We start from the raw sequence: 27,073 nt of genomic DNA on the forward strand, positions 1-27,073 counted from the left end.
ACAGTCTTTTACACCAACTATTCACATTTCAAGATCTGAGACATTCAAAACAGCTCTTGGCACAACTCAGAGTATCTTCTGCTTCTTTGTTTTTTTTCTGCACAGTCACCTTGTAGTTTTAAAGTCTGATGTCTTGGGATCTCACAAAGCTCAGAGGAAGTGCTGTGTGAGAGATATCATCTTCTCTGACAGCACAGCATTCCAATTTCCACTCCTGAAGAGATGAGGTCTTGATATGTCTGATGCTCTTCTTTTCTCTCTTCTTTGGGTCAGCAGGTAGAAGCTGGCTGTGTTCGACATTTGGAATGAAGGAACAAAACATTGCCTGTCTGTCTGCAGCTTCTAAAATAGCTGTGGGAAGCTGCTCTCTTAGAGCTTTGGAATATTATGCTCATTGCTAAAGAAAGTGGAGTAGTGGGAGAAGAAATATACTGTGGGCAATAAACTGTAATAAGTGCAACTTATTTCATGAGTACTATGATTGCATTTATGATATGTATAGCGTCAGTGTGTGCATACAGAATTGTCTTTGTATTTTTATATTATTAGATTTCTGTAATACTCACAACTAGAGGTGAGCAGGCTATCTAATCCGTTGAAATAATGTACATTTTTTCCTTTAAATGCTGGAAATAGACCTTTTTTTCTCAAGAAGGGGAGATGATTTAAGTGAAACAGTTACAACTGGTTTGAGTTCATAATAATTAGGTTAAGAATGTATTTTGTTCAATTTTCCTAAGAAATTTATATTACTGTGAAAAAAAGGAATGTTTTCAGTTTGTAATTTTAGTCTAGTGGCAAAATACTAAACATTTTAAGGTGTGGACTGTATTTTCAGCCACTTGACCTTTGGGCTGTAATGACTTAATTCCCCCACAGCTGCGGAGCCATGCCTACTTCTCCAGGGACTGAGCATATGTCTGTGACACCATCAGTTTGTAGCAATTCAAAAAGCTGGTGCTTGCAAGTTAAGATGCTGTGGCCTATGCACATATTTCTGGCTTACCCCAAAGTGAGATCAAGTGCCTCCAGCTAAACTAATAGGTTTAGGCTGCCATTGTGGCAACTCAAGAGAAACTATGCTGCCAATGATGTGTCAGGAGTGCTAACTTAGTAAGTCGCTGTAACTCAGTTGTATGTAATCACATGCCCAAAACCAGGTGTCCCTGCTCCACATCTGCATGATTCCAATCTGCAGAAGGAGACATTAACAATGAAAGTGCAGAAGGCCTGCTTATATCCCCTGGATACAGAATTGATGGCTCCAGCAGTTCTGGAGGTGTTGATGTTCACACTTGCATGTGCCATAGCTTATTGATGTACACAAGGTAAAGGTAAATATCAATGCAGAATTTTTCTGTCTTGGTCCTACCTAAGTTCTTTGTTTACTTTGTATAACTTTGAAGTATTTCACAAATACCTTTTGCCTCCTCTATAATTTTGTATTTGTACTGACCAGGTACTGAACACTAGCACTGGGATTTGGCAGCACTTTTCCTAGATGTCAATGGATGCACTGGGTTCTCTTATCTAGAGAATTAATCCTCCATGTCAGACTGTAGAGAATCAGTCAGTCTTAGCCTCCCATGAATTAAACATAGGCCTCAGCCTTATGATTGTGTGGCTGAAGTTTGGTAAACCGTTGCACATGTGCTGAGCTGCTGTAACGATGCTCACACAGGCACACAGCAAACACAAGGGAATGTGACTTAGCTTATGTCTCTTTTTCTCCAAGCTGAACTAAAATGATCTCATATTTGCTCAACTAGGAGCACATCATCATTTTCTGTGGGGTCATCGGATGAACAGTGACATGGGAGTCAATTCAGACTTAAATCAAGAGTATTAGCTCTTAATTCCTTGTGATTAAGAATAATTCTAGCAGCATTTTGCAAGAACAAGGAAGTATGTACTGGAGTCCTGTGGCTGGACTTACTTTCTTTTTAAATTTCTTTTGCATTATCAACTGAGTTTTATGCCTGTTTCAAGCTTCTGGATAAAATTTATGCGTAATGATGAACAGCTGCTTTGCTGCGTTTGAGTGATGGATGGAGTTATGCCTGCTGATAGGCAATCTCTTAATCACTTTGGTATCTTAATGAATGAAAAATGCTCTCTACTGAAGGTAAAATCCCTTAGATCAGTTCAGAACTGAAGGCTGAAATCCAGGAGCTCAGTGCTGAGCCAGTGAAGTTTTTGGGGTGGAAAAGAGTTCTAGCATTTCACCATTGGCAGCAGTTATGTTTTAGAAAAGTAAGGTACCACTAGAGAGGCAGTGGAGAGCATGTAGTGGAGCAGCTCTTTGGGAAACAGAGCCAGTGATTTCTTCCAGATCCAATCTGAGGCTCACAAATAAAAGGAAAGTTTTCCATTGTCATATCTCCCTACATACAACTGTGCATGGCCTAAGTCAGCCAGCAGTGTTAGTAATTCCTATTCCATCGGTTTCGGAACAGGGGCAGCCTGACTGTGACTTCTCCTGAGGGGGAAGCAGAGCAGGGGAATGCTACACTGATGCTGCCCTCATGTCAGATTGTTTCACCCTTTATTCTACCTTATTTCTAAGATTAGTTTTCTGGAAATAAACATTTCTTAAAGCCAGGGCCTGAATTAAAATCCTTAAGGACCAAATGCAGCCCTAGTTACCTATACAACAGCCTGTGAGATAAATGTTCGTGGCTGAAGACAGGTGGTTCCCACTGTGTTCAGCTTCAGTCCCAGGAAGGATGGTTGAGCAGACCCTATTCATCTGTGGCATATTGTTGAGCTCTTTTAGAGATCTCACCCTTCCACAGGCATTGTATAACCCTTTTAGGTTTCTGTAAAACATAGGCTTCCGCTGTGTGAGTTTTAACAGGAAAAAATACACAAAACACACATCCACTTCCTGTGCCTGGGGCCACCCTCATGCTCATCTAGAGGGGAGCCATTCCATTTTGACCATATTAATAGAAATGCATAAAAGCAAAAGCAGAAAGAGCACTTTTACACTGCATTCATCAACACATGAAAAAACAGTCTACCAGAACCAGTTCTGGGCTTGTTCCATTGCGTCCACAGACACAAAGCAGTTGTGTCTGTGCATGCTGGTGCTTTTAAAGCTGACGCTGCTGTTGACTCAAAAGCTGCTTGCGTTACATCTGTCCACTGAAGTATAGATTTCCATATGTACAGCACCAAGGTGAACAAATCAAATGTACGCTCCCACCACAACCAGAGAACTGCTGTAGTGAACACATCCGCCTGAAATTCTCACATCCCTGCCAATGTCTTACTGGTTTTTTTTAATATTTAAAATACCAACATAACATCATGAATTTTTCTATGGACTTGATCACAATGGTGTGAGAGTCATCTTTGTGTTAGTGTGGTACCGACAAATTACTGCTATAGAAAAAGTAGGAGGAAGAGTCTCCCGAGATTGGGAAATGCTGAACCATGGTTGAAGCACCAATCTGACATTCAGTAGCTCAGTACCACGTTCTACCAAAGACTTGCAAAGCGGCCTTGGCTCAGTTTTGATGTATTGGATGTATATGGATATATTCATACTGCCTGTTTTAGCCACAAAGTTAGATATAGATGCTTTCTAGTCCAAGTTTAGAAGAGACCTGAAGGCCATATTCAGGCTGCCTTTTATACATGTTTGTACTGCTATCATGGCTACTTCCTGGCTGGTCTGACTGTGGCCTGAATTGCTCTCTAGCAAGCAGCTAACTTACTGTCAAAGTCCATGAACCATGCAAAGTGGCCTGAATACAGCCCTTTGTCTCCTTGTCTCACTCCCTCATCAGTATGTAATGCAGGGACAGAACAAATCTCAGCAAGGTTATGGAGATGCTCAGATTCCAGTGAAGAGGACAATATGGCTACTTTTACAGGCAAAAATGTACTATGCTGTACTGTGCTATATACAACATAAGGAGACCTGGTTTTAGAGGAGTTTGCCATCTGCAGGAGCTTGCTCCAGATAGAACATCCAAGAGTTAAAAAAGGGATGTAAAAGTTAGCAAGAGTGCACCCTGGCATCTGTAGGAGCAATTTTACATAGACTATGCTGTATTCCAGCATAGCTATTTCCAGATGGCACTGTATTTTACATTTTCCTCTTGCAGTTACTGCTATCATACATACATATAGTACAACAAAGATGTACATAAGGGTGTATTATTGCCTGTTCTTTGTTGTATACTCTTGCCCAAACATCTAGGGCTTTATTTATGTGACATTTAGTCTTCCTCAGAAGAGAATCTTTGCCTGGAAAAGCAGTATATGCAGCAGCTACAAAAGATAAGGAGAAACAGAACAGTATGGCTAATAATGAGAACACCGACAGCAAAAATATACAGGGTTTTGTCACAGTAATCCTGAGGCTGATGAAAAGGCGGGATGAAATTTGGCAGGTACACAGAAAAAACCCAGTAGTTCCCAAGAATGAACCAGAGAAAGAGGAAAAGGCTGAGGGTTAGATGGATGTAGTACTTGTGAGCATTCTGCCTCCAGGGATATTCGTCGTCATCATCATCATCAATCACAACAGACTTGGAAAGCAGCTGCCTCATCCTGGTTGAGTCATACAGCAGGATAGTCACCTGGAGGCATTGGAGGAGAAAAGGGAATAGGTAAATTGGCTGCAGAAAGTCTGAATGCCTTCGGGCCACTGCCAGTCTTTGGGCCAAATAAAATTCGGTGTGGGAAAATCATGTAAGAGAAAGCTAAGGAGCCACGAAAGAGGCAGATCCTGCCGGACCATAATGCATTTTTCCTTACAGTTTATTCACCAGTGAGATTTAGGTGAGACATTGGAAAAAACTTGCCAATGGTAAGGCATAAGAACAGATTGTGTAGGGAGATAGCAGCAGCTCCCACACTGGAGACTTTTGAGAACAGATTAGAGTAACTGCTAAATGACTTAAGTAGTGTAGTTCCTGCCTTGTAGTGGGTGGATTTGTCTCTCCCAACTCTGTTTTCCGTGTCTATATAGGTAAATTATGAAGCATCTAGACTGTGACCTAAACCTCAAATAAATTGCTTCAGATACTGTTGTCAAGTTTTCTTCAATTAAGTGTCATTTTCTCAGATGGCTCTATTTCTGCCTTCAGTCAGAACTAACAGAGAAATAGGTGGAATACCACAATGCCGTGTGGTTAGGAAGGTCTGGTATACAGAGAAATGCAGTAGGACTCATCAGCAATGCTTAAATTTCTAGTTTAGTCTTGACAATACGAAGAACATAAGTAGATTGCAGTGTAGAGAAGCTTTCAAATTTCTGTCCCCTCAATGACCTTCTTAATTTCCATAGATTTATAGGAGACGTCTATACAGAGCCCAACAAGGATTTGGGCCAGATGTTGTGAAACTTGCGTTATTTCCTATACCTATCATGCTTGGCCCAGTCCTCAAGGTACTAGCTGTTGTAATTGCAACTCCCCTTTTTAGGTACTCAGGTTCCTGTGCAAGTCTCCTTGCAGTGAGCTGTGTCTTTGGGAAAAGGACTCCAAGAAACTAGCTGAGCAGGAAGCTGCCTTGGCCAACCAGGAATGAAATTTAGAGGTAAAGGTAAAAGATGTGGTTATGGGGAGGGATGTACTGTCCAAACAGGGGTTCTTAGCCATGCTCTCTTTTACAGAATTATGATCTGTGCTCATTTTTCTGATTGAAATGAAAGAGAAAAGCACCCCTCATTTTACACTCTCCCTTCTCCAGAACACTGGCCAAGGGAAACCTGTTTGGGTATATGTTCTGTCTGGTTCAGATTTTAGTCCATGTGCCCCATTTTCAAGAGGCAAGGCTTAGCAAGAGAATCCAGGACATCCTGGGAAGAGTTTTCTCTTACTCTTCCCTGTAAAACTGTTTGATTATTTATAAATGATTAAATATTTGTCACAAAACCGACTGTTTTTCTAGCCTGGATTTTGCTACCATGTGAGAAACACAGATTAAAGTCCCAGCACCAAGACAGGCAGAAAAAATGGTGTTTCCACTGGTTGTCTCACTTCCAGCTGAGCCCTCAAACTGATAGACTTGTTCAAACCAGCAGAGCATCTTCTTCTCAGGTGAACATTTATTTTGTGCAGGCTCATGACACACAGGAGGGATAAAGCTACCTGGCCAGTAGGTCCACGGTTTCTGCATGGGGGGACCTGTAGGTCAACCTGAAGCCTCATGCAGCTAATTAGCTTTGAGGTGAGCTCAGCACATAGATAGCTGCTTGTACTCAAGTTTCACCAAACTAAGCAATGGGAATGGGATTAAATGGCAGATGAGTATTCATTTTGAGGAAGTCAGAGAAACATCCCATGTAGATTTATGGATCTCAACTGCATCTAACCAGTTCACGGAAAGCACATTTAATTCTTATGGATATTACCTTGCCAAGCTGTGATTGAAGCAATTTCTGTCAGTTGTTCACGTTGTTACTAACTGCTGAATATACATTTATGGAGCAGCATGACCTGAATTCAACAGGCCTCTCTGGATGCCGTAGAATGGTTCAGTTGCCTTGGTGAACACTAGGTTGCCACTGCCTTTTGAAAGATTGGAGGTGGTAAAAAAATAGATGAGGAGCCTACAAAACTGCACAGATCTGGGCCAGAATGACTTGCCATTAAATGATGTCCAACACAGGACAGCATTCATTCAGACTTCATCCTACACCCATTCTCTGACCTTTTAACCTTCAGAGGTCAAGCAACTGTATTGCTCAGTGAACTCAGTGCAGTCCAGTGGACATAACAGAGGGCAGGTTTGAGATGAGAATTTCGCTACAGACCAAGCACTGTGAGATGACACATGAGTTAGGCCAATCAAGTTCTGACCAAATTTATTGCCAGAATGCAAAATAAGAAGTCCTGTTGTCAACTAAAGCAAAATTCAAGCCATTATATGAAGTCATAATTGTGAGAAATTAATATGACAGTTTTATTACAAGCAGGGATTTCCATGGTTACCTCATGTTGAGATATCTGGAGGTAATTTTGTTTGGAGAGATTGAAGAACCATTTTGTGGTCAGGAGCCTGGTGGGTTGTATGTTGCTCTGGTCACTGTTACTGACTGCTTTGTTTGCTGTTCTTATTGTTCTGGTTGTACTGATCACTGTTACTGCTGCTTACTGCTTTCCTTACTGTTCATATTGTTCTGGCCACTGCTTTACTTACTGTTCTTATTGTTCTGATCACTGTTAGGCGAATCGGAAAGCATGTAAGGCAGTAAGACCAATTTGGGCTTGCTGCCAAGGGACCATGAGGCCAGGGGCAGGGAAAAAACCTGATAGGTGGATGAGGACAACAAATGGACTGCACCAGAAAGCAAAGATTGCCTTTTAAGGAAGAAAAGAGCGAGGCCTGGCATGGGAGGTGTGAGGGAGTGGTTATGTAAATCAAGAGACCTTAAAAAGGCTTGTCCCCTCCCAGTCAGGTGTGCTCGAACGAGGCCACGAGTTCAGTGCACCCAGCGCGCTGTTAATAAAGTTCTTTGTTTCACTTTATTTGGCCGTCTCCGAAATTTTGGAGATATTTTTCACATAATGAATACTAACTGACCCATTTACCACCTTACTTGGAGTGAGAAAAACTGTCTTTAAACAAGAAATAGCTAAGAAATAGTCAACATTTTTTGTGGAGACTTCAATCCATTAGCATCAAAATTTCCTTTAAGTTCTGCTGTAATCTTTTCTAAACCATTATTAAATGAACCTTGATTATATAGATAAGTCCACTGGTGTGATCGAATGACTAAGCATTTGTAAGTAAAAGTTACTTGTTACATTCCTTGTAACAAGATTAAGCACTTCCTTTGTTTCTCCATTTACTTATTTACTGACCAAAGGTCCTTGTGGGGATGATTCATATCCCAGTGAGGTACTGTCGTTTTGTTACCACTGTGAAAGAGTACATGATGCAGAGACCTGCAGAGGAATATTCTTTCCCCATTTTTTCAATCCTGACATGGAAAACAGGCTAGAAATGTTATCAAAGGGGAACGTAGATAGCTCTTGTCTGCAATGTCTGCTGGCTGCAAGATGCAGTGCTGTCAAGTCAAAGACTAGTAGGTTCCCTTACAAGGGACAGGCTGTGTGTACTGAAACATTAGGCCACAACTCATCAGGTCTACCCTGTCTGCTCTGCTGGTGACAGGCTCCTGGGAATGTTGGCTTGGTGCCAGGTTGCTGCTGCCCTGGTCAGCTCTGCAGAACAGCCAATGCTACCAGTACAGATGGTCCTCCAGCAGCGCCACTTGCTGCTCTTAGCCCTTCATGCCCCAGCGTTGCAGTTTCAAAGCTTCTCTTTCAGCTCTGCCCCTCTTCCTTCCTTTTGTACGAACATCAATGGGACAGCAAAAACCAGTTGAGAAGCCTTAAAGTAGCTCTGCAGCTTGTTCTGACAAGGCTCTTCATGCTTCCTAGCAGTCAGTAAACACCATCTGCAAAGTGACTGTCAGAACAGGGTGATCCTTTACCCTAGAGTCAATGCAGAGTTATAGCTTTATAGTGACCGGGGTGTAACATGGATATGAGGGTGTCTCTACTTGTCAAGCAGCTAGGCTCTGGCTCAGCAAAGATATAAGTGAGCACAGTCCACTAGAAGACAGGTAATTGTGGTTAGAAATTGCTGCTCCCAGATTGATAAGCCCTGCTGTGATGTAGGGATATGTTTACTCTGGAAGGAAGCAATTCTGCTGCATAGTCATTACTTCTGGCCAGGTCAGAGTGGGAGTAAATTGAACTTGTGAAGGTTTGTGTACAAACACTTGTAGCTTTATAGTATTCCCAAAGCTAGGAGAGTGACTTAACTTTTTGTCCAGTCTATGTGTGAAAATGAAGGCGAAAGGTTTGGCACGCTTGGAGGACTGCTTGTGGAAAAAGGACCCCATTTACCCCAGGCATCCATGGTTAAGTAGTCATTTCCCTCGGTAGGGTTGGTAGCACAGATACTGTGATGTAGGAGAAAGTCACACCACAATGTGTGGGACAAAGCTGAACTCATTAGCATCTCACTTGATTGAGGGGTGCTTTGGGTGCTGGAAAAAGTACAGTTCAATCCCAATAGCCCTCTTCAGTACTGCATGCATGTGGCTGTCTGGAGCCTTCATTATGTCTTAACTAGCAAGTCAAAGTCTAGTCACACAAAATATTTTTCGCACAAAGAAGGCACATTACCTTTAAGCTGCCAATCACGCCACCCACCAACAGATATAATGGAATTAATGGCTGAACTGGGCAATCTTCCAAAAACTTCATTCCTGAACAGCAAAAATGAATGTTTGTTATCTCAAGTGATCAAATAGTGCAACAAGCTGTACAGTGCAAACTATAGATGCTGTTAGTGAAGCATAGAGCATACACCCAAGACTTGTATCCATCATCTGTTGAAATGGGGTCTGAATTAAAGGGGGTTTGCATCTCCCACTACAGGAGTGAGGGCCATGAACAAGCACAAGGCAGTAGAAGGAGGAAAGAGAGCAAAGGTAACAGCAGCACTACTGTTGTTCTGGCATTACTGATTGGAGCCACGTTTTGAGGTCATTTAGCCTCTGCTATTTGTCAAATGAACCATTGACTGAGCTGGACAGGAAATTTTCATCAGCAGTAGAAAATTCACTGAAAATGAAAACTATGAATATAAGGAATTCTGATAAGCTTCTCCCAGGATTTTCCTGCTCATTAGCTCATGGGGGTGTGGCATGTTCCTGAGTGAGATGCCTCGGAGCTTGGGAGCCAGTGCCTGTGGGAGCACCTGGAACCATTTTAGCTTCCCAGGCAGCTGATAGGCAACTGCAGAAGCTCAAGTTTTCAGGCTGTTTGGGTTGCTGGAGGATAAAAGCATTGGTTGTTATGGAGGTGGGGATCCTGGCAACCCTCAGATCTGCTGCTAGAAAGAGAAAACTGGATAAGTTTTAGAGGAGGGAGCGTATGGCTGTGTGAGGATGTTGCTGGCAGTAGAGACTGAAGCTTGTGATACAGGTCTGTGGCAGGGAAACTCATCTGTCCAAATATAGATGTCTGCAATGCAGGCATCCATATGTGAACTAGTTTCCTAGACTCTGCAGTCAATAGGGAGAAATAGATACTTGTAAATTCAATTCATTTATCCTGAGATAGGTATTTGAAATGGGTCAGGTGAGCTGGGCCCTGAAAGAGCTCTCCATGTGTCTCTCCCTGGCTATACAAGGAATCTAGACAGCCAGCTATAGGTATCTAAAGTTAGCTGGGATGAATCCCCCTGCCCAAGTCTCTTACCCAGTGGCATCCTTAGAAATTTTAAACTGTTCATTACACTGTAATTTTATTGTTCCTGTGTTTCAGGGCTTTGACTGATGAGTTGCAGAGGGCAGGAAGGATTTTCTGTTTTCTTCTTGCTATATAAGTAATTTTCAAGGAGATATTTTGACTTTTCTCTGAATAATTGGGGTTATCTCAATGCAGGATACTGAAAGCAACGTGCTGGTCTTACTGCAAAACATCTCTCATGCAGGAGGTCTTGTCTGCATTTTCAAAACCACACTGAATAGGAGAAATCAGGAAAGAAGTACCAGTGTGTTTTGGTTTTGTTTGTTTGTTCATTTTGGGGTTTTTTTTGCCCCTTTCTACAGCTGTAATCCTCTTCAGCTTGTCAATTTGCCTACCAAATCCTCTGGTATTGCTGGTCCAGAACATTGCTGATGTCCTGAATCTCTCCTGCGTTCTTTGCATAGCATAATACAAGTGTTCTGGATTGTGGTTGCTTACTGTAAATCTATATTAGTCATAGGACATAGTGTTTTGTGATCTGCTGTGTGTGAGAGCTGTGAAGTACTCTTCCGTACTCAGTATTTGTTAGCAGCCTTTTCATAATTGAAAATGGCTGGACTTAGATGGATTTGGACTCTTTCCCTTTTTGTCCCTACTGCAAGGCTGTAATTTTTTGTCCATTTTGCCACTATGTACTGCTAAGACCTGCTCAGACTCCCAGCTTTACAGGGGTGGGCAGCAGGGAAATTGTCACAAATATATCATTTTCAGAAAGCTGCTGTCAGGGTTTTCAGAGTCCTTGGACCTGTAATAGCCTGCCACAAAAGCAGCTGGCCAGGGATAACTGGGAATATATTTCAGTTTAAGAACCTAGGCAATTTCTGTTTGTTACTGAGATTTTGATTGGAGACAAAAAAAAAAAATCAATAAAAAAAGCCTTTTTTTTTTTTTTTTGGTCCTCATAGTTTTATGATTCTCTTTCCCAGACAAATCTATTATGGAGTCCTTTCATATATGTAACATGACAGCAGTCAGTCTTGGGAAGGATTTGAATGACAGGCAGTGGTACACTGTAGGTTTTTGGAGAATGCTGCAGACAGATATGACAGCAAAAGAGTAGGTCAAAGCAGGTAATACAGTAGTAACTTTAAAAATACACCCCAAGGTGTGAAGAGGAAATATGGACCTACAGTTGACAGATGGACACTGGTATTTGTTGCAGTGAAATCAGTGAATGTGCCAATCAGTTCTCACCCAGCATGTGTTTGATTTATCTGGAAACACCGAAACTAGTAGGAAAGCCTCTTCTTTCCCAGGAGCATCACAGAACAACACTTCAGCGGGATCCGGGACACAAAGTCCAGCAAGTGGAAAGAGCACTTGTGAGCAAACAGGATATGAGCTCTTTAAGGATACTGTTTTGGGCAGTGTTGCAACATGGCCCACAATGGATCACTACTAACCAAGTGTACCTGTGACTCACAATTATCCGTGAGATGAGGGGTCAGGATGAATGAAAGTCAATGCAGCACTGGCCCCATTTTTGGGGCTTTGCTCTTCTCAGCTGAAAATGGCTGAAGTGCACCCCACAGTAAAGGAGGGCTTCTGTATAGCAAGGCTAATCTGGTGTTTGGTGCCTGCTCCCCACCTTTTCTTCCAATAGGAGGCAGAGGACACAACATGCCAGGCCATTTTCAGTTGTTTCTAGTGGGTGACTGCAGCTGTCATCATTTAGCACATACCTCAGTCAAGCCCTGACTGTGAGCTTTACACTGGGATCCTGGTGCTGCATGGGTTTTATCTCGAAGAAATTGCTTTTGGGTACTATTTTATCAGAAAGCATATCAGCAAACCAGAAGAAACAGAAATGGTGAGTGGCTGAAGGACTGAAATGCAAGGAGAGATTGTGTTAACAACTGCTAAAGCACAAGACTGGTTCCCACATGAAGGGACAGAGTATGAGCATAGGCTTTAGATAACTACAGGGAGCATTTGCGAGTTGAGGAATTATTTGGTGTAGATATGAGTGTGAGGAGTATTAGTAGGTTAAAATTGTACAGGGGGAAATTTAGACTGCTTATTGAGAAAATGATGTCATCAGCTTTCAAATGTGATTTAACTACTGTTGGGAAATACTGTGTATAAGGGTATTCCGGACAGCATACAAGAATGTGTTATTGGGAGCAATACTTTACTGTACCAGAAACTAAAAAAAACAACCAAACAAAAAAACCCCCAACTCTCTGTATTTTTGGAGTGTTTAGTGAAAAAAGGAATCATTTCTGATAATAAGAGAGTTAGAAAGCAGCTAAACAATCTGTGGCTTAAATGATGTCACAAGTCTCGGAAATTTGCTGAGTTCCTTTATATGTACTTGAATTATACTGTGATTTACAGTATTATCAAATTTTAAGAGTGTATAATGTTAGTGTGTAATTATTATCAGAGCTGCCAGTCATTACTCTCTGAGTTTTAGCAAATATTATATCTCAGTTTTCCTCTGCAGAAAGCAAGAGCCAAAATGAGTGGATGTACATCAGCAAGTTATTCTCTGAGATCATGGTAACAGAATATTATCAGAAAATCAGATGATTTTTGCCTAAATAATAAATATCTGCATTTTCCTTGATATTTCATTTTCCTAAAAATACTTTGCAGATATGTAGCTGCTGGAAACCAATATCCTCTGACAACACTATTACAGTGACATTATCTCTTAATTTCAGTAAGTTGTGAAAAAGAAAAAGGCTCTCTATCTGATTCAGGAGATACCCAGAGCTCCAGGGTAATATCTTACCATACACTTTCCACGTCTCAGTGATCTTAAAGATATTGTGAAATATTCCTGAGAAATTATATTTATAAGTGGTCAGATTCCAGCCCTGGATTCATTTCCAGAAGTCTGGATGTCAATATGCATGGAAGTTGTGCCACATTTTGAATTATACCTTCCCACCCGTATTTCACATCTCAGACATATTCAGCCTGGGGAAAAGCTAAAGCTAAAATCCTCTTAAGGGATAAATAGCAATCTTAAGTCATGGATAAGTATAAGAGCCAAAGTGTTGAGATGTAACAGTTCTGTCCATTTCCCTACTTCCTAATTGCTCCTTAATCCCTCATTAGAACTCCCTAATTCCTAATTAGGACATCCTAATCAGAATCCCATCATAGTCATTACTGATACCTGGAAAGCCCCAGATAAAGGGAACAACACTAACCTTAAGCTGAACACTTTTTTGTGGGTTTGGCCAACTATACATACCAACAGTTTAGGTGCCCTGACTACCTTAAAAGTCACCTTGTCTCTATGCAGACATCTAAAAGGGTGTGGGACTCACTGTCAGGAGCACCCATTTCTTTTAGCGGCCTGCAAGGACAGCACATGGCACTCAGCTTGGTTACAGATGCATACAGTCCAAATCTAGGTGGGATGCATCTTGCCCACAGCATCTGCATGTAGAGTTTACTTGCACCATCTTTCATGAATAATGAGGCAGAAGGTGAACAACTTCTCAAGGACACCCATCTGGAAGGATTGTAAGTGCTCTTGAGGACAGGACTTAGAATTCAAAGTGATCTGGATACAGTGGAAAAAGACATTCAAAATCTACACGATGACAGTCAATAAAGCTGAACACTGCTTATAGGACAGAAAACTTCAATGCAAATAAAAAATGAGAAATGTCTGATAGAGAACGGAACTGCCAAAAACCATCTGGGCTTACAATGCACCATAAACTAAATTGGCACCAATGAGTTGGTGCAGGGAAAGCATCTTTCATTTTGAGGTGTGTTTACAGAAATCCTGCATGTTAAACAGAGGAGCTAATTATTCTGCACTGCTCATTCCTCAGGTCTCAGCTGGAGTCCTGTGTTCCATCTTTCTTTTTTTTTTTTTTTAAATGGAAAAAAAATAGTTACATTGGCCAGAGGCAAAAGGAAGGAGGCAAAAATACAAAAAAACCAAACAAACAAAAACCCTGTAGAAACAGTGAACTGTGAGGTCAGGATGAAAGAAATAGGTTTTTGAGATTTCTGGGGGAAAAAAGAGAAGATGGAGAAGGGTTATAATAGCAGCCTTCAAACAGTTCGAAGGGTCTCTTGAGTAGGACAGTAACCAATCTGTCTTTGTGACCGCAGTGGGTAGGGCAGGCTGTAATCTGTTTAATTTCCCATAGGGAAGATTTAGGTTGGATAGGGGGGAAAATATTTTGTCTATGAGAGCAATAAAATGTTGAAATAGGCTCCTTGGGAAGCTGTGGAATTTCCTTGAGCAAGGGCAAGTCAAACATCTGTCAGGGATGACATGAGCATGTGAGCCTGTCTGAAAGTGGAGGTGGACTTGTGTCTCTACTCATGTTTCTCAAGTGGGGCTTGCAATCCATTGTGGAGGATGTGTAAGGCCCTAAGAGACTAATGAAGTGTAAGAAAATACTCTATCAACAAAACGTAAATATCTATGTTAATGGTAAGGAAAAGGTGATGCTTAAGAAAGGAAGGGCCTTATGCAGTTTAAGAATGTATAAAATTCTGCAGCTTAAAGGATTTTCCTTTCTTAAATATTTGATCTTGAAATGCTACTCACAAATCCAGCCTTTGAGGGGTTATACAGAGACAGATCAGCCAAAAACCACGTCTGACTTTCAAAAAGGTGGAGAAATAGCAGCCTAGAGCACCTCTTTTTCCCTTTCAGCATTACGCTTCTAAGATTTTTGCAAGGTAGTTAGTACAGAGGAATCCTGATTAATGAAATCTTCTCATGTGTCAGATTCTGAACTTTCTCCCACAGACAGAACTCTGCTTTGAGGTAAGACACACTGGAGGGCTATTTAAGATAAACAGGCTCAGAATTCAAGTACTGCTTCCTCCCCAACATGCAGTGGGATTCTGTCTGAAGCTAAAGTACCAACACACAGTTTTAACAGTTGGAAACTCTATGTTTTCCAACTCCTTTCTTCCACCAGATGTGTTAACCTGCCATAGAGTGCCAGGAAGTTTCTGTTTTCAAATTGTGTACTTCCTATTTTCAAATTTAGTAGTCAACTTACCTATAAAAGTCATGGACAGAGGTAAGGCAAGGAAAGCAAGGAGCCCACATATAAAGAATGCTGTGAATGAGAAAAGAAAGACAGTGTTATTTGAGCTGGTTCAAGTTTAGAGGCCAGCATTTCCACCCAGTTCTTTATAGATACTCTTTATCGATACAGTTGTGTAGCAAGAAATGCAGTGCACTTGCTGGGGTGAGAATATTGTCTCTGTAGTGAAGCATTTGAGATGATGGGACCAGGACGTGGTTTGTCACTCCCAGAGTGCAGTGAGAGATACAAACAGCTTTTGCAGCTATTACTTGTAGCTGTCTTATTGCAAGGGCAAGGACTTGGGCACTGATGCCTTAGCTTGCATCTGCTTCAGAGGCACTGCCAGGTGATTGTGCAGTAACAAGTAACTTTGCATCAGCTAATCCATGGCAACTGATGAGCTATATCTGTTTGCTAAGTAAATATCAGCTTTAATACCATTCCACTCAGTTTTCACTAATAGCTAAATAAACTGTCTTTATTGCAGATGTGAATAGTTTCTGGCTGGTCTAACTACCTGACCCATCTTGGCTCATGAACGCAAAGGCAGCAGCCCCGCTGCAAGGAGTGGGACTTGTCATTGGGATAGATCAGCTTAAGCTGTGTAGAAAGGTGCTCCTAGGGGTGCACATAGACTATTCCTGCAGATGAATGGATCTGAGGTGCTTAGTTACTCCCCAGAGAGCTGCTGGTGTATCTGAGCCCTGATATTTTCCCAGCACAGCCTGATGCTGCAGAGGAGCAATGCTCACCTTTGCAGAAAGTGACAAACAATAGCATCAGGAACAGTATGAGCTCTTGCACACAGCCTCTTACAAGAGTTGTCACCTCTGTGCCTAATCATGAACACTTGGCAATATTAAAGTGAAATGTTGCCCTGCAAAATGAGAGTAAAATATAATGAGGACATTCTGTGGCAAGTGTCCCTGCAGAGTGCTTTTACAAATGGTTCAGTCTGCCTAAGGACGCAGAAGGGCAGCTGGGCATGGATTGCAGAGGGATTGAGAAGAGCATGTACAAGAAAAGGAGTAGGATGTCTCCTCAGAGGCTTGTGGAAAAAAGTCTTGAAGCAAGCATTCAGAGTTGGTTTGGGACTAGCCCTTCCCCGGGCAAACTGTGTCATGTGCTTCCCCATGCCAGAGAACTGCAACCTCTGCAAGGCAAATGGCATCTTCCTCACTGTGCAGGAGTGGGGACACTGCCAGCACCCTGCAGACAGTGCCACTCTTGGAAACTGCAGCACTGCCAAAACATCACCCTCAGGCTGCCTTAGAGAAAAAGGGAAGCATCATACCCTCCATTTTTCAGAAGAAGAAACTGAGACAGAGGACATAAGAGCAGTATCAAAATTCAGGGCAGATCCACCAGGCTTTCTGACTTGCAGACACTTTTCATGGGAACAAACCATCCCCCACACACTGCTCATGTTTTCTCTGCAGAGAATGAGGATCTTACACTTCAGTGCTTGAGAGACATCTTTCTCAGAAGTTTGTCTCTATGAATTGGTAGAGACTGAAGGTACTTTGAGCTGAAGAAAGCACTTCTGTTCCTTTGTGCAACCCCCTCCTCCTTTCCCTGTCAGCCAGTCTGTCTCTGTCTCTCACACACATTTTTGCCCAGATTCTCCTATCTCTTAAATACTGCACAGTACAGAAATTCTTCCTCTGCTTGAATAGTGTCCTACACTTGAGTAAGCTCTTTCAACTACTGACAGCCTCTCATTAGAACAACTCAGCCTAGAGCCTCCCTTTTCACCACGTCACATTTTGTGCTAGCTCCTTTTGCTGTTGCATTATCTAGACTATTCTTTCATATTCAGAAGCTATGATACTGTAGCTGAGTTGGGCTTCCAACAACACCTGCAAATTGTGCTCACAGCCTGAGCAGCTCATCTGTCTGGCACCCAAAGGAGTGCACTTCAGGTCTGCAGGCATTGCGTCGACTGCCTGGCGTTGTCGGAAGTCCTGTCACTGCAGCGCAGCTCTCGGAGCGACGTCACTCCTCTGCCTGCGGTTTCTTAGCTGCCTCCTGTTTCTGCCCTTGCTGCACGGGCAGGAGCCTGGGAGGAGGAGGCATCATGTAATTTCTCAATTGTGCAGCACGTGGTCTGACTGACCCCCGGGGAGAGAGGCTGCTGTAAGCTGTGTAAAAGCTCAGGGGGGCCATGTATATGTGAGGCTGCGCATCTGGCACACAGGTGTCGGTGTTTGTTTGTGTCTAGCATCTACCCGATAGCTTGGTTTTGGAGGGGAGAAATGGGGGTAGGGACCACTCAGAGCTCAAGAGAAAAAGATAATGGTTCATTAATTCCCGTCCCAAAGGAGTCGCTGCGAATGTATTTACTCATTATCTCCCCATTCAGCTACAGTCTTTTAGGTCTCGAATTGGAGGGGCAGATGCATAGCCTGGGAAGGCTTCCAGATCCATGTTTAACAAAGTGAGACTCTTCAACAATTGCCTACATAGCTGGCAGGGCTCCGCAGCTCTCAGTGCCGCTAGCAGCACTAAAGACTGTTTTCCCCTAAACGTGTGGGGTTTTCACAGAAATGCTGCTCAGCTGGGACACACACACTCTGCCTGGATTTGTTTGGGCTGTGCTGCCCCGTTCTGGTTCGAAGACAAATTGCTCAAGAAAATGGTACTTGCTGCAGGGTAGCATAGCTCAGCAGAGAGGATGCTGCTGTCTAGGCAGTCCCACATGTGGGGCTTATGATATTTTTATGTCGGTGACATCGCCTCACAGGCTGGTCAGAGAAGCCCCTGGACCCATTTCTGGAAAAAGTTGCAAGAAAGTGCCGGTAGTCTCTAAAAACACAACAGGGTGTGAGGGAAGTGTTTCCAGGCATGTCTCAGAAGGATATCTGCTCTGTGAAGCTTGTGTCAGGGTCTCAGGCAGGAGGACCCACTGCTCTGTACCACCAGGCAGCTGGGGCTCTGATGAAGTCCTGCTGTGGAAGCCATTAGTGAGCAAGTCCTAATACACTGGGAAATGGGTGAGGGGAAGAGCTCATGTCTGGGATCACAACAGAGGAAGAGAAGAACAAGTGGCTGTGTATCTTGCATATTCCTTGAAACCTGTGGTCACAAAAATCAGATTAGTGGGTGCAGATTTTGGGTACTGCCCAGCAGGATTGTCAGCTTATATAAATCTGCTGTTTAGCTGAGCCACTCTTGCCAGGGTCTTCCCACAGAAGTAAAGGCACTTGAAATTACTGTTAACATTATGGCTGTACTTCATGGTCTCTCTTCTGTCTGATGCCTGAGACTTTGCATCTTCCATAGCCATGCCCCTGCACTGCAGCTCTCCTCCCTGCCCTCTGCTACTCCCTTGTTTTCTGTCCCCAATTACTATGTGCCTGGCCTCAGAGCACACAGCCTGTTGTCTTCTGGCATGTGTTTTGGATCTGGAGGCACTATTGCATGTGACACCAATTCACCTGTGGGCTCCTCAGACTTTATTTTGCTGCCATGAGTTTTCCAAGAACTTGGAAGTTTCAGATCAGCTCAAGCTGTCCTTATTTACTTTGAAGAAAGAGAAAAGTTTCTTTCTTTTCGGTAAGTATAGTCTTCACACGATTTTCAGAAGTAAATTGTGAGTGTAAATCTCTATCTACCTACTCCTCTTAGGTAGTATGCTAATACAGCTGTAGTGCAAGCTGCTCAGTAGAGTGTGTGACAAGCTCTCTGATAATAAATACAGCAATAAATGAAGTGTTGGTTACACTACCATCACTTCCAAATGCCATTTGTTCTGTAGCCTGTCAGGTTCCTGATAAAAAAGAATTTCCTTTTTTAGTGATGGGCTACCAGCTTCCAAACAAATTCTGCGGTTACCCTGGGACTTATCTGCATGAGCAAAACTCTGGGTGTAAACTCACAGTACACACTTCGGATGTGCTGCGGAAACAATGCTTTGAGGGGGGCTGACTCTCAGCAGTCTGGATGTTAGCAAATTCGGGTCAGTTGCCAGGGCCCCTGGCCTGATGATGCCCTGAGACGGACGCAGATGGTAGTGCATTAGCTTAGTAAGCAGTGTCACAGAGTGCTGTTCTGCAGCATGGATGGTGTAACAGGCTGGAGTTCAGATGGGTAGCAAGTATTTTCATCCATGTTTTAGTCCTTCATAGTATCTACAGGCATCGCCTGCAGTATTGATAGGGACTTGGAGGAAAGAAAGAATGCAGCATGTTGGGGTGCTGGGGTGGCAAAGAAAGTCTCGATGGATCTTTCTGGGGAACCAGCTCCAACAAGGTCATATGTTTTACAAAACAGGAATATGTCTGCCCGTGGTTTTGGTAGCTGTGGATACTGGCTGTCTTTCTGTGCTTTTGAGTGACAGGAAAATGTCACTATTTCAGATGGGATATGCAGAAAAGACTTGAACAAAATAATGTGAAGGAAAATAATTAAATCTTTTCAGCTTGGCCAACCAACAGCCAAAAGGGAGAAAATAACATCAGGGTTTGAGCACTGAAAACCGGACCCGTAAGCGATCCGAAGTATAGAGACATGAGATGAACTTGAGCAGAAACAAAGATTGCTTTGTTTATGAGTCTAAATGCCGTAGCAAGGAGATATATTGATGGAATAGTCTCTTAGGACGAATGGTGGGAATTCCATCCCCAGGGTGATTTAATCGCTTGACCAAACTAGATACTCAGCACCTGAAGGATTCAGTGTAAGGAGCAGCCATTCCCATGAAGGTCTCTAGTCCCAATGCAAAGCCACCATATGAGGCACAGGAAGTGTGAAAAACCTGACTTGCAGACCAAAACCAAGCTCAGGGCCCTCTGCTGTTTGCTGCATCCCATCACTCTTTGCTTAGACAAGGTTGTCTTACTATGAAACAGTAAACTTTGTTACCCAGATAATCTGTGCCACCATAACATCACCTAAAATTTATGTTCTAGATTCCAGCACTGATAACAGCAATGCCACTCCCATCAGAAATGGTGTTGAATAACAAGATGCCCATAATATGGAAACCTTCAAGAGAGGGAGGATATAGATGTAAATGCAGATGTAAATGTAGATGTAGGTGTAGATATACATCTAGATGTAGGCGTGGTGCTTTGGGGGTTGGACAATATTGCAGAGTGTCTTGTCTGAATTTTATATTATGCCTCTAGCTACTAAACTACAGTTATGCCATGGTCTAGGTTCTAGATATGTCCCTTTCTGATTAATTTGTTCCCTTCTGATTAATTTCCAGATGTATAAGATATAATAAGATTTTGGCTTTACATGTAGAGCCACCAGTTTGTTTTGCAGTAGACCTAGGGTAGTGGATTAGCCTTCTTCTTTTTGGCCAGTTAATTAAAGACCACCCTAATGTTCTAAACTGAAATTGCTACACCAAGAATGAAAAGATGCTCTATAGGTGGGTTTACTCTTCAGAGTTATTTAAATATCAGGAGACCATAGGTACAAATGTGGGGTTGTGGTGAAACACTCTTTGAAAAATATATGCAGGATGATGAGAAAAAGTGAAATTAAATGTCACTGCACTTCATGAGGTTTTGTATTTTAAGGAACAGAAAATCAATTGTGGATGCACTAGCTGATCCATAGCTATAGATGAGCTGATTTCGAACTTAAATGCAGTGAAAACCTGAAGATAATTTTCTGGAATGGTATTTATGAGTTGCCATACTCGTGGGTAACTTTTTGGGTACCTGAGAGGGTTCCTCTGGCGTAGAAGAGCATAGGTGAGATCAGGACTAATCCCCATCTTTCAAAAAAATCATCAGAAGGATTAATTATTTTCTCTAACATCATTAAAGTCCCAGTGGTAATTTAATACTCACAGGGAATAGTGGCATTTTGCTTGTAATCTCTAGGAACAAAAATCAGAGAAAATACCACTTTTGACTTTTTTAACTATGATATTCACCAATGGGTCCAGATCCCCCCTGCTTGTTCTTTCTGCTGAGTGCAAGGGATCCCACACCAGCTGGGTCCCAGTTCTGCTCCCAGGGGCTTGTCAGGGTGTAATGAGAGCACCACGTGCTCCACACCCCTTGTTCATCACTCCCCAGCCTTCCTTTCCCCTGGGGCAATGATCAGTATGAACAAGTGGGCCAGAAAATGTCCTCTCCTACCTGTGCCAGGTTTCTGCAGGGGAACCTGGTTTGAGCTGTCTGTCCACCTGGCCTGATTTTCTCTGCCAGTTGTAAGGCAGCAAGGAGTTAAGGGCCTTAATCATTAATAAAAGTTCATTCTGAACTTTGAGAGTCTTTCAAGCAAAGCAAAAAGCAGGAATGTAGAAAACTCCAACGTAATACCTAGACTGGCAAGTGCAGCACTTAGTGTGGGCAAAGTATCAATTATCATGAGTGGTCAAGGGGTTTGCTTCTCATATTTGAGTGGAATTAGAAACTGCTACTGCCTAGAAGTGAAAGCAAAAGGCACTTGCAACCCAGAGTGAAAAAGAGATGCAGTCAGCGGGAGTAAGCTACTTTAAAACCCTTGAATTTTAACTTCCTGCCAACAACACTTCTTCCCTGGTCCTACAAAAACCCACCCTAGGAGTGCATTTCTCCTGTGACTCTGTAGCTTGCCCAGCCCCAGCCCAGGTCAACTTTCTGCTGTGTTTCTCCTCAGAGAGCAAGAACCAGCCTGTTCACCCCAGCCTGGGAGCTGTTGTGTCATTACAGCCCTCTGCATCCTCCACCCTGGGTAGGAAGAACCAGTTGCTTTAAAACCTGAGTGAGCCCAGCCTGTGATGTGAAAGACCCCTATACAGATAACTGATGCTTACAACCCACAATGTGTGGCTGCTTATGGGGGTTGCCCATCCCTACGGTGGCCATTGTGCCAGGGACCAGACAAGCAGAGGGAAGACGACACTCTTCCAAATGTCACTGGGTGAAAGGGGGGCTGGCTATTCCTGACCATACTCTGTCCCCAGCCTCGTGTCCCTGTGTCAGCATAGACACTGGGAGCAGTTTTGCTTTGAGGAATTGCTCCTGGGAGAGTTTGTCCCCAGGCTGGCTGTGCTGCTCTTTACCAGATGGTTTTCCCTGCAGATACTTCTGCTGGACTATGTGTAAGGTAACACTTGAAACAGAAGGCGAACACATTATATTGCTTAGGTTGTCTGCTGCAGCCCATATTAAAGTACATAGTGGTGTTTATATTTGTTTGAAATTTTATGCTGGTCTGCTATACTTCAAATACTGTAGCAGGCAGCTGCTGTTGGGATAGAGTTACTATTGCTCACTCCACCAGCACCCAAAATTGCCTAGGAAAGGAAATATCTCAGAAAGGAGATTGGAAGATTCAGGTGAGACTTGGTACCATATTAGTTCCTTTATATACATGACTTAGCAACAAGGCTTATTAAATACAGAAGGCGCTTACTATCAGAACTGCCTTACCATTGCTGGCAATTTTGGATATGCACCGGTGGCAGGCTTTCTCCAGGCCAGCAGTCATCGTGATGAACCTTTCGGGGTGTCTGTGGAGACAGAGAAATTAATATGGTTATGAGAAGTGTCTTTACCTTACTAAGTATCTTGACTCAGAGTACTCTCACACCTTGGCAGGCTTTCATTACCCTCAAAAACTCAAAGCATCCACAAATGCAGACAGCAGCCATCAGTGTAGCATACCCAGAGGTAGGTATGCCTTCCAGCAGCTCTGGGCTTGCCTGCTCATGATGATGGCAGAGCTCTGGGGTCACGGGGAGGCTGGGGGAGAAGTAAGTATTGATGGCATCTTCCTGAAAAGTATGAAAGGTTCTGTCTCAACTTTGATTGGAGTTGGGGCAGAACAAAGTGTATTTAACTGCTATGAGAAAATGGGTACGCTATGAGAAAATGCTATGAAATGGGTACGGTTCACTACACAAACCTCAACAAAAATTAATTAGTGAGCAAAAAATGAATTGAAGAAACAAGGAGGAGAGAGGATGAAAATAGTTTTAAGATCAAGGAAGATTCTGAAGAGGAATACAGAATAAAAACTGCAAACCACATGGAGCTGAGAACAAGATGCCTTTGATAGAAAAGGAGCTGAACTAGAAAGTAGCTCCTTGAAGAGAGGAATTTTTACAAGGTGAGGTGAGTGATGCAGCTAGCCATCTGAGGCTGGTCATCAGAGAGCACCAGACAGCATCCAATGTCAATGGGACTGTGGAAAGCTCACACACACATACGTGCACGCGCATGCGCACACACACACACACTCTCCAAGCCTCAGCCTCTGGCCAGGATCACCACAAGTCTGCCACCAACAGCAGCTGTGTGATAGAAGAAGGTGTGTGTGGAGGAGGCTGGGAGGGGAAAGCTGCATTTCTGCACATACCTCAAAATAGCCTCTTCAGATTTCCTAATGGTTAAGGACCAATATTTGAAGCTTAGCACCATTCTATTCTGAGCAGACATGAAACCCACCCTGGGGATTTCTCATGTAATGCTGGGAACAGTCTGGCCCAGAGCCTACTAGAGACCACAGGGCCCCAGGCGTGTGTTGAAGATAAAGACAAGCTTGTCTTACCAGCTAATATGTGGCCATACCCCTCTTCAAAGTCTGTCCAAGCCCTCCTAGTCATGACTCAGCAAAACTGGCTGTCTCCCGGGAGCCTGCTTTCTCCTGCAAACCCAGATAGCAGCACAGGACCCTCTGCTGCCATGGGGAATGGGATGGGGTTTGCTCCTTGCACAATGGCATTGCAGTTTGTATTTCCTGGCAGTAACAGAGGCAGGTCTGTCTTTACCTGTTGGCAACCAAGCAAGTAGTAGAGGCTGAGGCTTTCACAGACATCCTGCTGGGTCAATAACCCTTACACATTGCAACCAGCCACTAACATGTATATCTCCATGTTTCTAGTGTGCATTATCTCATCAGGTGTCTCATGAATTTTAGCTCTCCTTCTCCAGCCCTCATCTTCATACTATGCCACAAGCCTCATTTGATAGGTGTTACTGCTGTAACAAGCCTTGCAAAGCCCAGAGGACATCTCAATTGGTACTGAATGGTGGACTGGAATGGAAATTACATATGAGTGCCTGACCTGTTGGGGCAACATACTTCTCATACTGGCTACCAAACTTTCTTCAGTAGAGCAAATACTGTGCCTCTGGACTGCAACTATTGATGAGTATTTCAAGGAAGGAAATAAGCACTGTTGCATGCTCAGGGAAAGCAGAAAGGAGGAAGGGAAACTGGTAGTTTCCACAATGAAATGACACACTAATTTTAAACTTCAAAATCTTTGGGGCAGATTTTGTTCCTAGAAAGTGCATAAAATGGGCATTTATTTTGAGTATGCCAATGGCTGCCGACAAAGATGTTCTAAATTATGCAGAGATCAGGAATATTAGTCTTTTTATAAATGTTCATGATTAGAATTACTTTTATTGCAGTAATTCTTACAGAAATAATGTTAACCAAACCAATGGTGTTTTAAAAATCAGCTGAATATGAAATTATCTTGACCAGAATTGTGTGTGGCTGGGAATGCTGTATTTCCATAGGCAAAGGCTAAAATGCATGTTTTGTCTTTATTTACTGCTATTTTACACCAGAATGAAAAAGACAAACTGAAGGAGGATTTGGTATCTGGAAGCATATCACCATCTAGTGATGGAGCCCAGAAGTGGCTGTGAATCACTGCACTCTGTGTGGCAGTTTTAACAGGTGAGATAAAGAAAGCAAGTTCATAATGGCTGCACACAAAACATTTCACACAAGGAGACAACACACATAACTATCAGGTGATGATTTCAATCCTTCCTCAGACATTGGCTTTGTCTCCTACAGGACTGACAAATCCCTCAGAGAAGTCATTATATGTGCTGGATGAATAGGTGTTGCCCTCTACACCAGAGCTTTGGTGATTCTGCAGAAGCTGCTGTGGGTGTTATAGACAAATATTTTTCTGCATGCCAATGCATGGGGGTGCTAAAGTGCAATTCAACATCCAGGCAGCTGCAGAACAGTTTTGTTTCCCAGCTGAAACAGGGAAACCATCACAGAAACTCACAGGAAACTGCAGGTGGTACAGTATGAAGACTGGTGGCATGCAAAGACGGGCATGTCTTGCCCCACTGTGAGTACTCCCAGTTTACTAGTGACTTGGGAAGGTCACAAAACAGAAACCTCAGCTACAACTATGAAAAATTCAAAGACTAAAGCCAGCTTCTGGATCTCCTCCCATCAGTCCTTCCCTGGACTTCCCTGGATTCGTTTCCCTAAGCTAAAGGGACCTGCTCTTGTTTTAGAAGGACCAGCAAGTGATGGGGACAAGCTTCTTAGCCCCTTGCAGGATGCTAGAACCTCTCTTTTCAGCTGCTTTCCTGGGTAACAGGTTGCAACTGAGCCACAGCATCCCAGTGCCTCCTTCAGGCTTTCCAGTACCTCCTCACTGAGTGCCCTCCCTGCTGGAAGTCAGTGGCCAGGTTTGCCCGCATGGCAAACACAGGCTGTGTCCCACACTGGTGCCTCTTGTAACTCACTTCCTTATCCCTGAGAAGCAGGGATAAATCTCTGTAGCACAGACCCTCCATCCTGTTTCCTTTGTTCTTTCGACTAGTTTTAGCTTTAAACTATTTTTCTGATCATTATTGTCATCCTAAATGTTTAGGTAATACAAGTCAAAAGAAGATGAGCACTGACTGACTGGTGCATCCCCAACCAGCAAAGCCAAAAGGCAACTTCATGCTGGTCCCACCATATGTCAGCCCAAACAAGAGCCACCTCCACACTTGTCCTATGGTGTTCAGACTTCTAAAACTGAGCCCTGCCCTCTCCCATCTGCAGCTGCCTCACTCTGTGCTGATGGACACATCAACCAGAGTTTCTGGGACTTCCTAAGACCCCATTTCCTACTCAATGGCTCCTGACTGCCACAGGATCCCTGCTGGGACACAGGAGGTGCACCCGGGCCAGCAAACCCCTCCAGGACAAGGTATCTTCTCTAAGTACTGCTAGAAGTAATGGTTTCTTTTTGTTTGTCTAAAATATTCAGTGCAAAGTCCTTCTCCAGAGCCAATTTCCTAATGAACCACAAAGCCCCACACTGGCTTTTATGCCAGCACAACATCCACTTCCCAGCAAACCCCTCTTACCTGAGAGTGCCGTGGGTGCCAAATCCGTTCACCTGTGCATGAGGAGACCAGGAAGAGGAACAGCAAAATCCTTCAGTGAAAGCCTGCTGGGAGAGTCCTCTCCAGTGGGACCCCAGAGCTGTGCTCAGCTCCCTGGGACCCTGCCTGTGGAGGCACGGGGGCCTTAATTGCTTTTATTCCTCCCGGCTGTCGCTCTCACAGCTCTCCACAGCAGCACCGTGGGAGCTGTGGGATGCAGGAGTGATTGCTGGCAGAGCCCATCCTCATTAGTTTTCCCACTCCCACAGCTGGCTTGAGCCACAGCCCACCCTGTGCCTTTTCAGGGTGACAGCAGGGGGAAGCAAAGGGCCCCACACAACTGCGACTGTACTGGAGGAAGAAAAAAAAAAAGAAAAGAAATTTCTTTCACTAAGTCTTCTATTTTAGGGGAAAAAATTTTACATTTATTCACGAAACAGTATTGAGCAGTAAGTACTTAGTTCATTCTTCATACAATTCGCCCCCTTCCTTATTGATGCAAATGATAGAGCTCTTGGCAAACATATATCACCTTACTGTTGGCTCGTTTATATGTCTTGTGTCACACTAGCAGAGGTCCATTCCTTAGGTGGTTACTTGCTAGGTCACCTTCCCATGAGCAAGTGACAATTTGGTATCTCAGGTCCAATTTTAGGTATTGATAATTTTCTAG

The 27,073-nt window shown here is 43.3% G+C and overlaps 1 protein-coding gene across 2 annotated transcripts; it reads right to left on the reverse strand.

Moving 5' to 3' along the window:
* Positions 1–1,396: 1,396 nt before the first annotated feature.
* Positions 1,397–26,653, reverse strand: TMEM272 (transmembrane protein 272). 2 transcript variants are annotated; one of them, XM_027674421.1, is made up of 5 exons: positions 26,383–26,653; positions 22,690–22,769; positions 15,281–15,340; positions 9,159–9,241; positions 1,397–4,592 (listed from the first exon to the last, which is right to left on the reverse strand). In XM_027674421.1, exons 2-5 carry the CDS (start codon positions 22,745–22,747, stop codon positions 4,230–4,232), a joined length of 564 nt encoding a protein of 187 aa, XP_027530222.1. In that variant the 5' UTR covers positions 22,748–22,769; positions 26,383–26,653; the 3' UTR covers positions 1,397–4,229. The 2 variants fall into 2 exon arrangements, with proteins under 2 accessions (XP_027530222.1, XP_027530223.1); XM_027674422.1 differs by lacking the exons at positions 9,159–9,241; positions 26,383–26,653 and having other exon boundaries at positions 22,690–22,726.
* Positions 26,654–27,073: the final 420 nt, after the last annotated feature.

This window comes from Neopelma chrysocephalum, unplaced genomic scaffold (assembly GCF_003984885.1).
Source record: "Neopelma chrysocephalum unplaced genomic scaffold, ASM398488v2 Primary Assembly neopelma1_25, whole genome shotgun sequence".
Taxonomy (NCBI): Eukaryota; Metazoa; Chordata; class Aves; order Passeriformes; family Pipridae; genus Neopelma; species Neopelma chrysocephalum.

Coding starts and splice junctions, on each gene's coding strand:
- TMEM272 (XM_027674421.1), bottom strand. CDS start 22,747: ATGACTGCTGGCCTGGAGAAAGCCTGCCACCGGTGCATATCCAAAATT. Junction 15,341..22,689: donor ATCCAAAATTGCCAGCAATG/GTAAGGCAGTTC, acceptor TCTCATTCACAG/CATTCTTTATATGTGGGCTC. Junction 9,242..15,280: donor TCTGTCCATGACTTTTATAG/GTAAGTTGACTA, acceptor TTTGCTGTTCAG/GAATGAAGTTTTTGGAAGAT.